This window comes from Eschscholzia californica, unplaced genomic scaffold (assembly GCF_041429995.1).
Source record: "Eschscholzia californica isolate CP2 unplaced genomic scaffold, dmEscCali1.0.p SCAF_3, whole genome shotgun sequence".
Lineage (NCBI taxonomy): Eukaryota > Viridiplantae > Streptophyta > Magnoliopsida > Ranunculales > Papaveraceae > Eschscholzia > Eschscholzia californica.
Window position 1 is genome coordinate 15,482,317 of NW_028238420.1, and position 12,402 is coordinate 15,494,718.

At 36.8% G+C, this 12,402-nt stretch overlaps 3 protein-coding genes across 3 annotated transcripts; 1 reads left to right on the plus strand and 2 right to left on the minus strand.

Annotated features, from left to right (window-relative positions):
- Positions 1-2,297: 2,297 nt before the first annotated feature.
- Positions 2,298-3,684, plus strand: LOC147548659 (RING/FYVE/PHD zinc finger superfamily protein). The gene is made up of 2 exons (XM_086670082.1): positions 2,298-3,373; positions 3,467-3,684. The coding sequence occupies exons 1-2, from the start codon at positions 2,447-2,449 to the stop codon at positions 3,518-3,520; spliced, it is 981 nt and encodes a 326-aa protein (XP_086526208.1). The 5' UTR covers positions 2,298-2,446; the 3' UTR covers positions 3,521-3,684.
- Positions 3,685-4,691: 1,007 nt separating this feature from the next.
- Positions 4,692-7,186, minus strand: LOC147548660 (eukaryotic translation initiation factor 4E-1-like). The gene is made up of 6 exons (XM_086670083.1): positions 6,782-7,186; positions 6,374-6,539; positions 6,164-6,289; positions 5,202-5,267; positions 5,034-5,127; positions 4,692-4,940 (listed from the first exon to the last, which is right to left on the minus strand). Exons 1-5 carry the CDS (start codon positions 7,042-7,044, stop codon positions 5,077-5,079), a joined length of 672 nt encoding a protein of 223 aa, XP_086526209.1. The 5' UTR covers positions 7,045-7,186; the 3' UTR covers positions 4,692-4,940; positions 5,034-5,076.
- Positions 7,187-7,943: 757 nt separating this feature from the next.
- On the minus strand, positions 7,944-11,639 carry LOC147548661 (zinc finger BED domain-containing protein RICESLEEPER 2-like). The gene is made up of 4 exons (XM_086668095.1): positions 11,622-11,639; positions 10,084-10,189; positions 8,088-9,883; positions 7,944-7,997 (listed from the first exon to the last, which is right to left on the minus strand). The coding sequence occupies exons 1-4, from the start codon at positions 11,637-11,639 to the stop codon at positions 7,944-7,946; spliced, it is 1,974 nt and encodes a 657-aa protein (XP_086524221.1).
- Between the last annotated feature and the right edge of the window lie 763 nt (positions 11,640-12,402).

The window sequence follows — 12,402 nt, forward strand, 5'->3', positions numbered from 1 at the left end:
CTCTCTGTTAGGTTTATTTTGGGCGTGTTTAAGATAAGAGTTTCCCTCTCTCTCTCTCTCTCTCTCTCTCTTTGGTTTGATATTTGAGGAAAAGACAACTTTTTTTTTTGGTTATTTTTTTGAAACAGAAAAGACTACTTTTTTTTGTTATGCTAAACGAAAAAGGCAAATTTTTTCGGGGAACGAAAGTTTGTTTGTAAAGAAATAAATGTAATGAATCTATATATTATGGTATCTTTTATTTTGGGTTTTTTTTAACTTAGGATAGGTTAGGCAGTAAAAGAGAATAAGAGGATAGACATGTAATTTACTTTGAGTGGATTTATTTTCTATTTCAGATTATCTTTGGTCTCTAGACTCGTTGATCATGCGATTTTGGACTTAAATCTCATCCCCCGTTTTTTTATACTTTAGACCCAATATATTGTTTATTTTGGACCAATCGTCCATCAACCCACTACTTTTATTGACCAATGAAAAAGGTGATACTAGCATTTTGGAGATGCTCAAATACATAGTTTAATTAACTTTATGTAAAAATACTTCTATTTTAATTTTATTTTTTGAATCAGACAAATATGACACTTAAGTAATCAATAAGGTTTTAAAGTGTCACACCCACAATGTCTTTGCATAACGATTTAAAAAATACATTTTCTGTTATAGGATGGTGAGGACCAGCCTTCCGGGTTGCTAATGATATTGTCCGCTTTGGAACACTTGGGCCTCACGGGTTCAAAAGGCCTCACTAGGGAAGGGTGCTTAACCTCTTAAGAGGAGCACCACACTCCTATCTCCCACCAATGTGGGATTGCTTTACAGCACACCCTCCAAAGACCACATCATAGTAGAGCGAATCGTGGTGATAACTTGTTATAAGATGGTGCGGACCAGCCTTCCGGGCTGCTAGTGATACTGTCCGCTTTGGCACACCTGGGCCTCACGGTTTTAAAAGGCCTCACTAGGGAAGGGTGCTTAACCTCTTAAGAGGAACACCACACTCCTGCCTCCCACCAATGTGGGAGTGCTTTACAACACACCCTCCCAAGACTACATCATAGTAGAGCGAATCGTGCTGATAACGTGTTAGAGGATGGTGAGGACCAGCCTTCCGGGCTGCTAGTGATACTGTCCACTTTGCCACAACTGGGTCTCACGATTTTAAAAGGCCTCACTAGGGAAGGATGCTTAACCTCTTAAGAGGAGCATCGCACTCCTGTCTCCCACCAATGTGGGATTGCTTTACAACACACCCTCCCAAGACCACATCATAGTAGAGCGAATCGTGCTGATAACGTGTTATAGGATGGTGAGGACCAGCCTTTCGGGCTGTTAGTGATATTGTCTGCTTTGGCACACTTGGGCCTCACGGTTTTAAAAGGCCTCACTAGGGAAGGGTGCTTAACCTCTTAAGAGGAGCACCACACTCCTGTCTCCCACCAATGTGGGATTGCTTTACAACACACCCTCCCAAGACCAATGTGGGATTGCTAGGGAAGGGTGCTTATCCTCTTAAGAGGAGCACCACATTCCTGTCTCCCACCAATGTGGGATTGCTTTACAACACACCCTCCCAAGACCACATCATAGTAGAGCGAATCGTGCTGATAACGTGTTACAGGACGGTGAGGACCAGCCTTCCGGGCGGTTAGTGATATTGTCCGCTTTGGCACACTTGGGCCTCACGGTTTTAAAAGACCTCACTAGGGAAGGGTGCTTAACCTCTTAAGAGGAGCACCACACTCCTGTCTCCCACCAATGTGGAATTGCTTTACAATACACCCTCCCAAAATCAATGTGGGATTGCTAGAGAAGGGTGCTTATCCTTTTAAGAGGAGCGCCACACTCCTGTCTCCCACCAATGTGGGATTGCTTTACAACATTTTCCAATTTGTTTGGTGGGATTTGACAATTGGAGTTTATTTTTTTTTTTTGGGGTGTTATCCAGTGGAGAACTGGAGATGCTCCCCCCCACCACCATAACATATTACTATCAGATTGGATGCACATTTGAGAAAGAAAAAAAGAAACCCAGATTGGATGCTAATTTAACCGTGGGATCTACTACAGACAGGTGTCAGCACCTTAATTTATCTGACGACAACTTCTCAAATTATGCTTTACACCAAATCCTTTCTCAATGGCGCCAAGCGCGAAAGCCAAAAAACCTCATCAAATTTGTTTTCTATTAAAATTTTAAAATATTCATAAAACAAAAACGAAATTTAGTTTGGCGCCAAATTCAAATTAGAAAACTAGTCGTCTTTCATCAGTGGCGGGTTAATATTTGATAATCTATTCTTTCCCACCAAATCTATTTCCTCTTTCAAACTCAAAAACCTCATTAAAACTTCAATGAAACCTATTCCCTCCTCTGTATTTCCATCAAATCAAGAGAGAGAAAGTGAGTTTTAGAGAGAGAAAAGAGAGTTTTAGAGAGAGAGAGATGGAGAGCAGATTGAATGAACTTCATCCTCTGAAGAGATTCAAACTTCGCCATCAACAAGAAGAAGAAGAAGTAATAATGGAAAAGAAAGATCTAGTCTCTTCAAACCTTCCAGCTAAAAAGAGGAAGAAATCATCAGATCCATCTCCACCATCAACTCCATTTCAAACCAGATCCACCACCACTACAACTTACTGTTTACCGGCCAAAAAAAGGGTTTGGGCATTTAAACCACCCACACCAGAAAAACAACCCATTTTCGATCTAAATCTTGAATACCATCAAACCCCAGAAAAGAAATCATTCCCATCACGAAAAAATCTCACCTTTTCCCCAAATTCACTCATTGGAGATTTCAAAAAAGAAGAAGAAGAAGAAGATGATGGGATTGTGTGTGAAGTTTGTCAAAGTACTGATGGAGATCCATCAGATCCAATTGTTTTCTGTGATGGATGTGATTTAATGGTTCATTCTACCTGTTATGGAGATCCATTAATTAAGGGTATCCCAGAAGGAGATTGGTTCTGTTTCAGTTGTCAATCAAAAAATGAATCAGTTGATAATGAGAGAGAAACAAGTAATGATTGTTGTCTCTGCCCAGTAAAAGGAGGAGCTTTGAAACCCACTACTGATGGCCGATTAGCTCATATCTTATGTGCTTTATTAGTACCAGAAGTGTTCTTTAAGAACCCAGAAGGTAGAGAAGACATTGATTGTTCTAGGGTTCCTAATAAAAGATGGAAAGAGGTTTGTTATGTTTGCAAATCTGTAAATGGTTGTGTGATTGAATGCTCAGAACCCAAATGTGAATTAGGGTTTCATGTTACTTGTGGGTTGAAAGATGAACTCTCTATTGAATATAAACAAGGAAGAAGAGGAGGGGTTGTTGCTGGATTCTGTAAAACTCATACCATACTTTGGGAAAAGGTTTTAGTGATTTTCTTTTTGATGTTCAATTTTCTGAAAATTAAGCTTTTTAATTGTTACTGATTCGATTTTTATCTAATTTTGTTTTTGCAGCAACAACAAACAGGGAAGTTTAAAATTGTAGCAAGAGATGAAGACAAGATGTAGGAGCTTCTGAGATGAACATCAATGTTACAATAATCTAGGGTTTCCTTTTTTTACATTTTCTGTGTTGCACATGGTTTACTTTGTTCATTTTCATTCTCTGTAATGTAGTTGTTTCCAATTTTTTATCATTTTGATAATAAAAATTTCAGATCCTATATTGCTCTTATAGGCACGAAAGTATCATCTTCGATTTTTCGTATACAATCATTTTAAACTATCAAAAGAAGATCTGAGAGAGTTGAGGTCCAATCATCCAATGGATTGGTTCTCCTTCCTGTTAAGGCTGTTAATGAGTCTCCTTCCTTCTAGCAAGACCTTACCCTTTTAGAGCTACTAGGGCTTCTCCTTCTAGCAAGACTGATCTGGTTGTTGAGAAGCTGCGACCAATACATTCTCCTGCATAGTTATAAAGAAGACATCTGATTTCAACGTATTTCGTTGATGGTGATCCGGTTCTCTATTTAGAGTGCTTGGTAAGTAATTTAATCAGTCTTCACATCTAGCTTTCTAGATTTGATTAGCCATACTTCAATTTGTTTAGAAATCCTTAGCCCACAAGACCTATGGTTGTCATCAATTCCCTATAATATTTTGCCCTAAAAAATGTACGAAGGTGAAGCTTCGATCTATCTATATGTCAATAACAGAGTTTAGTTTTCCTTTATTATGTCTCTCAACTTAGCCCTCCTCCCCATTTTGGTTTTGTAAGACAAAAACCAAGCTTAAGAACATCTGATATCTAGGGGTAACTTATCAACCGAAAAATGCTTTATCAATATTCTTTTCATAGAAAAGCAAGTTTCTCAAGCCCTAGAGGCCAATATCTTTGGTGGGCATTAAAGGTAAGGAAGACACTATCATGGGGGTACTCTTAAGATGCATATTTTAATAAAATGACATTTCTATACAATGCTGATAATGAATGGTGAGATATTCTCAGTGTCAAGGTGTTTCTATAAAATGTTGATAATGAACGGTTAGATAATCTCGACTGGTCGAATAAGGAGTCAATGTAATTCTGCAGCTTTTGTTTCGGGGGTGATTCTTATTTATTTGATAGTGCAAAATTGCTCTAGGGCCGGGCAATAGATCGGGGATTCGTTGTCATTGGCATGGGGCTTTAGGAAGACTGCTTATACCTATATGCAACTTGTCTCAACTTAAACACAGCTTTCAAAAGTAGTTGTATCTGAACTTTCTGATCTAACAAAAGATGTACCATTTGAAATTCAGAATCTGAAATACTAAAAGTAGTATTAGTTTCTATCAAGAAGATTGATTTTCCACAACAGTGCTTTCCTGTTTTCCACTACAAAAATTGATGAATTCTAACCATACTTAATGATTCTAACATCCTGATTTCCTCCTAAAAGTTGATCGAAATAACATGGCGCCCCTTTCCACGAGTATGCGAGAGAGCCTGTAACAAGAAACCCGATGATCAATACTAGAAATAAGTCATGGTTTCTTTGATCATGTAAAAATTTGTAGTTGTATAATGTGATTTACTAACCATTTATCTCAATATAGTATCTGTCAGTAAGTTGGATTATAGCTCAAACTGTGTATCGGTTCTTCGCAAATCTGTCATGTTTCTTTGCATCATCCTGAAATTATCAACAAAAGTATGTCATGTCTTTGCAATATGCATGCATAAAATGCCATTTACAGAATCACTTACGTGGAATATGAAACCGATGTCACCATTGTAATCAAGAAATTCCTTCCACTGCTTCCCAATGTTTATCTGTAAAGAAGAACCTCAATTGAGATATGCATATTCGTATTATTTGCAACAATTAAAGAAATAAATCCATAGACAGAAAGGGCCGTGGTTTATAATTGAACTCCCTCAATGTTGTTAAGCACAATCAATGAATCAAAAGATATCGCTAGATATGTTTGTTGCAAGAAAAGAAAATGGAGGTTTCGACACAATTATCTAGAAGCATGGAATCACTTCTTTTTTCCTTTTTAAGGGGTGAAACATGAAATGACTGTTTTTTTTTTGAAAACTTTGAATTAGTATTGAAAGAAAAAGGAAGAGAAACAAGAATGGGGAAGAGCTATACAGAAAACACAAGCTATAAGACTTGTTGCATCATTAGTTCCTCCCACTTAGATATGAAATGACTGTTTTGAAGAGGAACAATGCTGGTCAAATGCTGTTTTATTTTTAGTCGACTGCGACAAGAGTTACTTATCGAACGAAATTATATTTACAACACATATGACATACCCGACATATAACTAGTGAATAGAAGAGGCATATGGATGCATAGCTAATAAGGATATACATGTTTATCGACACAAACAACTTTCTCCGTGCTTAGCTTAAAAAATTGCATCTTTTGTGATGCTAATTCACCCCTCGGAATAGAGTTGGTGCGTTTACGGACCTACCGAGAACCTCAGTCTAGACATGCTACTAAGTACTATTAATGTCTGTATGGGCATAATAATAGCTTCTTTGATGATTTCGTGTGCGATCATTGCAAGAAAAAGAAAATCCATTTTTTTGATAGATTAGGGCTTTGGGTGGGAACATATATATATGCGTGCCGGTATCAACTTTGGGCGTATAATTTAGGCCTATACACTGTGTAATAGCTCATCATATGAAAGAAAGATGCAAATGCTTACCTGTGCAGTTTCATTTAAGGCATTTTTGGTCCATATAGAAACTTTCTCCTGTTTTGCCCTCACATTGACAACAGCTCCACATATTTCATTGCCATTTTCAAACTGGTCTCCGATCAGCGCTGCCAACTGGTGGAGATAAACACACAGAACGATAAGACATTTTGAGTAAATATAAACTTGTCGAATGATCGTTCAGGTTATGAATCATACCGTGTACAACCAAGGCTGATCAGATTTTCCTTTCGGAAAGCTTATGGTCCATTTCCCCCCATTAGCACAAATTGGGTCTTCCCATTTTGGCTCAATATTGTTCTTGAAACAATATAAATCTGCTCCAGGAGCTAGCTTGCTTGGATGATGGATATTATTGTAAAGGCTGAAAGCAGATGAAAAATTTAAAACCTAGGTTTCAGATTGATGGGTATTTGATTATCCAATTGATCAAAAATTTGGCATAAGATGACAGATGTAAAACCTAGGTTTCAGATTGATAGGACATAATCAATTTGGTTATCCAATTGATGAAAACAACTTATTAATCTTTGGCTAAATTTAAAGAAATTGTTTTCAAGAAGGAAAAGATTCAAGAAAGAAAGAAAGAGGGGAGAGAGATTATACCTCCAGAACTCTTCAACAGTACCAAATGTATGAACAGGGCGAATAGAGTTACCCCAAGTAGCTTGCTTTGATTTGGCAGATGGGTTATCGAACCAGAAGGTCCATGAATGTTCCAAAAGATGAGGGTTATGAAGTTTTGTAACTGATGAAAGATCAGATTCATCTTTCAAGATGTTTCTTTCAAGTTTTCCATTGTCAACAATTGACGAAGCAATCTCCTCTCTATTGCCAAGAACAATCTCCCCTGTTTCCACAATTGCCATCTCTCTCTCTCTGTATTTCTTTTCTTTCTCTCTCTCTATAGGAATCTTTTTTTCTCGCTCTTGGATTTCTGTTTGTTACACGAAAAGAAAACCTAAAAACGAATTCCTTTTGGATTTTCTCTTCGTTTTGGTATTTGTAGAACAAAAAATGAGCGTTTGGTCCAAATTTTTGGGGGGAAATTTGCGTTTTGTCCCTTCTCACCCAAATATGCATTTCCAGTCCAAACCTTATGACATCTCACACTTTTATGTGACACTTCACACTTTTCTGTGGCAGATTTTTAAAAATCCTTCTTTTACCCTTCCATTGAAGACACTCTTACTTCCTGACGCCTTGTCACCGTTAGGGGTGTACTCGAGTCGAGCCGAGCCGAGTAGTAAGATGTTCAAGCTCGGTTCGTGTATTTGACTGCCGAGCTCGAGCTCGAGCTCGTTCGAGTAATTCTCGACTTGCTCGAGCTCGACTCGTATAAGTTTGAAAGAGCTCGAGCTCGGATCGTTTTAAGCTCGTTTATTAAAGTACTTCAAATCAAAACAACGTCCGATCATTTGTCACATACAACAATAATTGTTAACGAACACAACCAAAAAAGTAAAGACGTTCACTTTAAAATTCTTAATATTTGTTTCGTCAATATAAATGATAACCAATTGTTCATTAAAAAAATATCATAATCAATTGTATGTTGCGAAAATGTCGTCAGTCCCTCTCTTTGCTAGTTGTCATTGCCAATGCCAAAATTATCCAAAAATACCTACACAAGAAACAACAATATTAGTATTCTGACATATACATGGAATAAAATGTTTTATGTGAAGTAGGATGAGCAATTGAACAATATAAAAAATTCAAAACCAAGTAGGAAGAGCAATTGAACCATTCATACCCGAAACGATCACTACTTTTTACTATCGGTAATAGGCAAATTCACCACAGTTATTGTCTTTTCCGTCTACAATTATTTATAAAAGATATGTTAAACATTCATTGACGTATCTTGAACGCAAAATTAAAGTACTGTTTTTATTAATTAGACACTTACTTTGCTCTTCTTCTTGACGCCATAAAGATTACGCACCCAATCCCCACCACAAAGAAAAGTCTGCACAGTATCTGCAGCAAATGAAGCACGGTAAGTGCTAATTACCCTACTTCCAGCACTAAAAGTAGATTCGGAAGCCACAGTGCTGATAGGAATTGCCAAAACATCCGAAGCTATTCTTGACAATGTGCGATACTTCAATTGGTTTACCTTCCACCACTCCAAGGCACTGAAGGCGGATAGTTCCCCATTATAAACAAAACAACACTCTTCTAAATAAACTTCTAAATCAGATTTCTCTGGTTGGATAGTTTCAACACTCCTCATATAGTTGTTAAATTCATTCCAACTAGTGTTCCGGTCACTAGCGTCCGAAACGCTACTTATGTTGGCTATTGTTGAGCTAGTTCCTACACTTTGACTTGTATTTTCATCCTTATGCATCTCCACGTAATGTGAATAAAGCTCATTCAAAGCCTCACGAACGTTTGCAATTTGTTCGCTTACATTGTAAGGGTAAATTTTAGGGAAGCAAAATTCTATCATTCTCATCTTATACCTCGGGTCCAGAACACTAGCTATGGCCATCAATAAATTACATTCACCCCAATACTTGTCAAACTTAAGCTTCATCTTCGCGACCATGTCCCGAATGAACACATTCTCGTCATTTGTATTTCTGTCCAACACCATTTTTACCCTGTAAACTTCACCAAGAAACAAATTAGAAGTAGGATAATCACTTCCTGAAATGATATTAGTAATTGTGCTAAATGGTTCCAAAATTTCGCAAACTTTCTGCACCCTATCCCACTCTTCCGGTGTTGGGCAACAATCATACGATGTCTCCGCTTCTGCATATAGTGGAAATGCTTCCCTGAATTTTAATGCACATGCCAACATATCATAAGTAGAATTCCAGCGAGTTTTACAATCAAGAATAAGTTTCCTCGATGGTAAAGGACATTGTTGCACAATTTTTGCAAAACTCTGTAATCTTGCTTCACTTTGGTTAATAAATACAATAGTGTCACGAACCTTCTCAATAATTTTTTGAATTTGAGAAATTCCATCTTGAACCATAAGATTCAAGATATGCGCACAACAGCGCACATGGAACAATTTTCCACGGCAAGGTAACTTTTGGATCTTCGAGAATGTTTCTGCCAAGTTCTTGATTGCTACATCATTGGCCGAAGCGTTACCAACAGATATGGAGTATACTTTGTTCTCAATACCCCATTCTTTTAAACACTTGAATATGGCAGCAACAATGTGTACGCCACGTCGTGGAGGAGGAATGTGCACAAAGTTAAGAACCCTTTTCTGTAACTTCCACTCGGAATCAATGAAGTGTCCGGTGATAACCATATATTCAATCTTCTGATTTTTTGACTTCCACAAGTCTGTTGTTAAACTAATTCGACCAACCTTGCTTAACATATTTCTCAACTTCTTCTTCTCCAACTCATATGTTGCAACACAATCGTTTTTTATCTGGTTTCGACTAATTTTCTCCCATTGAGGATTACCACATCTCATTAATATATTGAAGCCCTCTTCTTCAAAGACTGAAAAAGGATGCTCGTGCATTAGTATCCAATTAGCAGCTGCCTTTCTCATTTTCGAATGATCATATTTCCCGTCTGTTAGAGCACTCACCAAAGATGCATCCACGCCGTTTGATGTTTCAGTTGGAAAGTTCAGCAATTGCTGCTTTTGAAGAATTTGCATCCGTCTTGGGCAAGTTCTTAAATGCCTTTGCATAGTAGTAGCGCACCCCGACTTAGTAGTCGCTATAAGAATTTGACAATGGTTACATTTCAGCTTTTTTCTTCCTGATTTTTCAATCTCTGTGAACTCAGTCCACACAGATGATGTCTTCTTTCTCTTTTTTTTTTTTGAAATATATCTTCTTTTTCATTCGCTCCAATATTTCCCTCGGTTCCAACATTGGACACATTGATGGTTTCCTCTGTTGGTTGTGTTGCATTACCAGCCATAGCGCTAACTCCTGAATCATCCTCAAGGATTCCATGATTTCCGTTACAAGTCTCATCAACCATGGCATCACTTGAAGAAGCTTGAACTGAATTCACTACCTGATGTTAACATAAATACTTATTATATTACTCACCATCCATTATGTATGTGTGAAACTTATAAACTGAATACTAAATTACTAAGGACTAACAAATATATTTCATAAAAAAAAAGGACTAACAAATATATAATTAGAATAATACTATAGATACTAATCATAGTTAGAAATTACCCCCTTAAAGTAACAGAAACATTACAAATTCAAGATTATTTAGCTTATAAACGAAATTAATATGCACGATTACTAAGTATTAGGCAGAAAATTATATTCACATATCTTGCTAAAGTGGTAGATTTAACATCTAACATTCAAAAATTCACTTAGACATTTAAACAAACACTTAGATGTCATCAGACTTTCTTCCACTCAATTACTTATTAACCAAAATAAAAATGAAAGAAGATTAAAAGAATATTTATTTCTGAAAGAAGACTTTCCTTTTTTAGGACTCACTTACTTTTCTTTGATTTTGCACCTTGCAAATAAGGAGAATAATACTGACTTTTCTTCGATGGAGCAAATTCAATTACTTATAATAAAAATAAAATGAATGAGGATTAAAAGATTATCTGTTTCTTAAAGAAGACTTAGCTTTTTTAGGATTCACTTACTTTTCCTTGATGTTGCAGCTTGCACAAAAGGAGAATAACACAGACTTTTCTTCGATGGAGCAAATGAAGAAGATGAACAAGTTACTTTGAACCCCCTTCATTTTAATCTCTGGATGCTTCAGTAATTGTATAGACACAATTAATTGTTGATGATGGTCTGTATTCCATGTACAACTGTACAAGTTTCAATACATATCATAATTATGTACTAGACGAGTTGTTCACGAGTAGCTCGTGATACACTAAAGAATGATCAAGCTCGGCTCATTTATATAAACGAGCATGATTTTGGGCTCGAATTAAGCTCGGGCTCGTTAATTTTCGAGTCGAGCACGAGTAATAGTCGAGCCAAGCTCGAGCAGCTCGTTATAGGCTCGGTTCGAGTACACCCCTAGTCACCGTGATGGAGAGGGAACAATTAAGACCATTTAATGAGGGATGGAGATTTGACGTTAATTGCTCCCAAAATCTCTCTAAATCCCTGGCAATCACACCTAAATATCTCGAAATCTCCTTCTTTTCTGCTTCTTTCTCTCTCTAAATCTTTCTCAAAACAGTTTCATCTCTCTCTATTTCTTTCAAATTTCAAAATTTCAGCCAAAATTTCAGCTAAAATTTGAAAGCCCACCCATAAGTATGAAAGATTTCATCTGAGAAGCTTATTTATACAGAGATTTTGGGAAGTTAACTACATTGGTCATTATCTTCCTCTAACTTTGTTTTGTTCTTTCAGGTGAAACTTTCTGATTTTTTATTCTTTTGTCTTCAATGCTTGCCCGAAACCATGAGACCATTATCTTCTTTGTCTTCAATGCTTACCCGAGACCATGAGACCATTATCTTCTTTGTCTTCAATGCTATCCTAAATATTTCACCTGAATGTTTCTGACTTTCTTAACTAAACATTAATGCTCTCCTAAACCATTACCTTCATTCCAATTCCTCATATTTTTCCTGAATATTTAACCTGAAGGTTTCACCCTGAATGTTTCTGATTTTTTTTCAAACTTTCTTATATTCCAGGTTTATTTGTTGGCGTTACATAATGGATGACATTGAACAAATAACCACCCTGTCAAACACAGTATCATTCACGTACGGAAGTAAATTGATATTGTTATGTTATTATTGAATCCTTGTTGATAATAAGATTCGTATTCCCATTTCTTTTCTGTTTTCCTTTCAGTCAAATGCTTTTGAACGTTGGATCAACCGGTCCTCTCTGGTGAATGGATGTTTATGTTACTTTCTTTAGTACTTCTCTTTTGCTTTTACAATGATTACTTGAATCAATGTTTACTTGAACTACTCAGGGTGGAGCGCGACTTTTTCTGTTCTACCCCTCCTCCTGTAGTTGTAGCACACGCTAGAATTGCTTAACAGGAAAGACAGCGGTAGTCTACTTTAATACTCCTCATATTGCATAATAATTCATAGTAAACTCATTGATTTCCATTGTACTATCTGGTTTCCTATAAAATAGTAATTACCCTATTTAGATAAGTGCGTAAATTGTCTTATTTACAGTTAACTCATTGATTTACAGTAAACCAACTGATTTCTAGTAAACAAGCTGATTTGCTGTCAACTAGATAGTTCT

Coding starts and splice junctions, on each gene's coding strand:
- LOC147548659 (XM_086670082.1), top strand. CDS start 2,447: ATGGAGAGCAGATTGAATGAACTTCATCCTCTGAAGAGATTCAAACTT. Junction 3,374..3,466: donor ATACCATACTTTGGGAAAAG/GTTTTAGTGATT, acceptor TTGTTTTTGCAG/CAACAACAAACAGGGAAGTT.
- LOC147548660 (XM_086670083.1), bottom strand. CDS start 7,044: ATGGCAATTGTGGAAACAGGGGAGATTGTTCTTGGCAATAGAGAGGAG. Junction 6,290..6,373: donor ATCAGCCTTGGTTGTACACG/GTATGATTCATA, acceptor TATCTCCACCAG/TTGGCAGCGCTGATCGGAGA. Junction 5,268..6,163: donor CCTTAAATGAAACTGCACAG/GTAAGCATTTGC, acceptor TCTTCTTTACAG/ATAAACATTGGGAAGCAGTG.
- LOC147548661 (XM_086668095.1), bottom strand. Junction 9,884..10,083: donor AGGAGTTAGCGCTATGGCTG/GTAATGCAACAC, acceptor AAATTCTTATAG/CGACTACTAAGTCGGGGTGC. Junction 7,998..8,087: donor GCGTCAAGAAGAAGAGCAAA/GTAAGTGTCTAA, acceptor AAATAATTGTAG/ACGGAAAAGACAATAACTGT.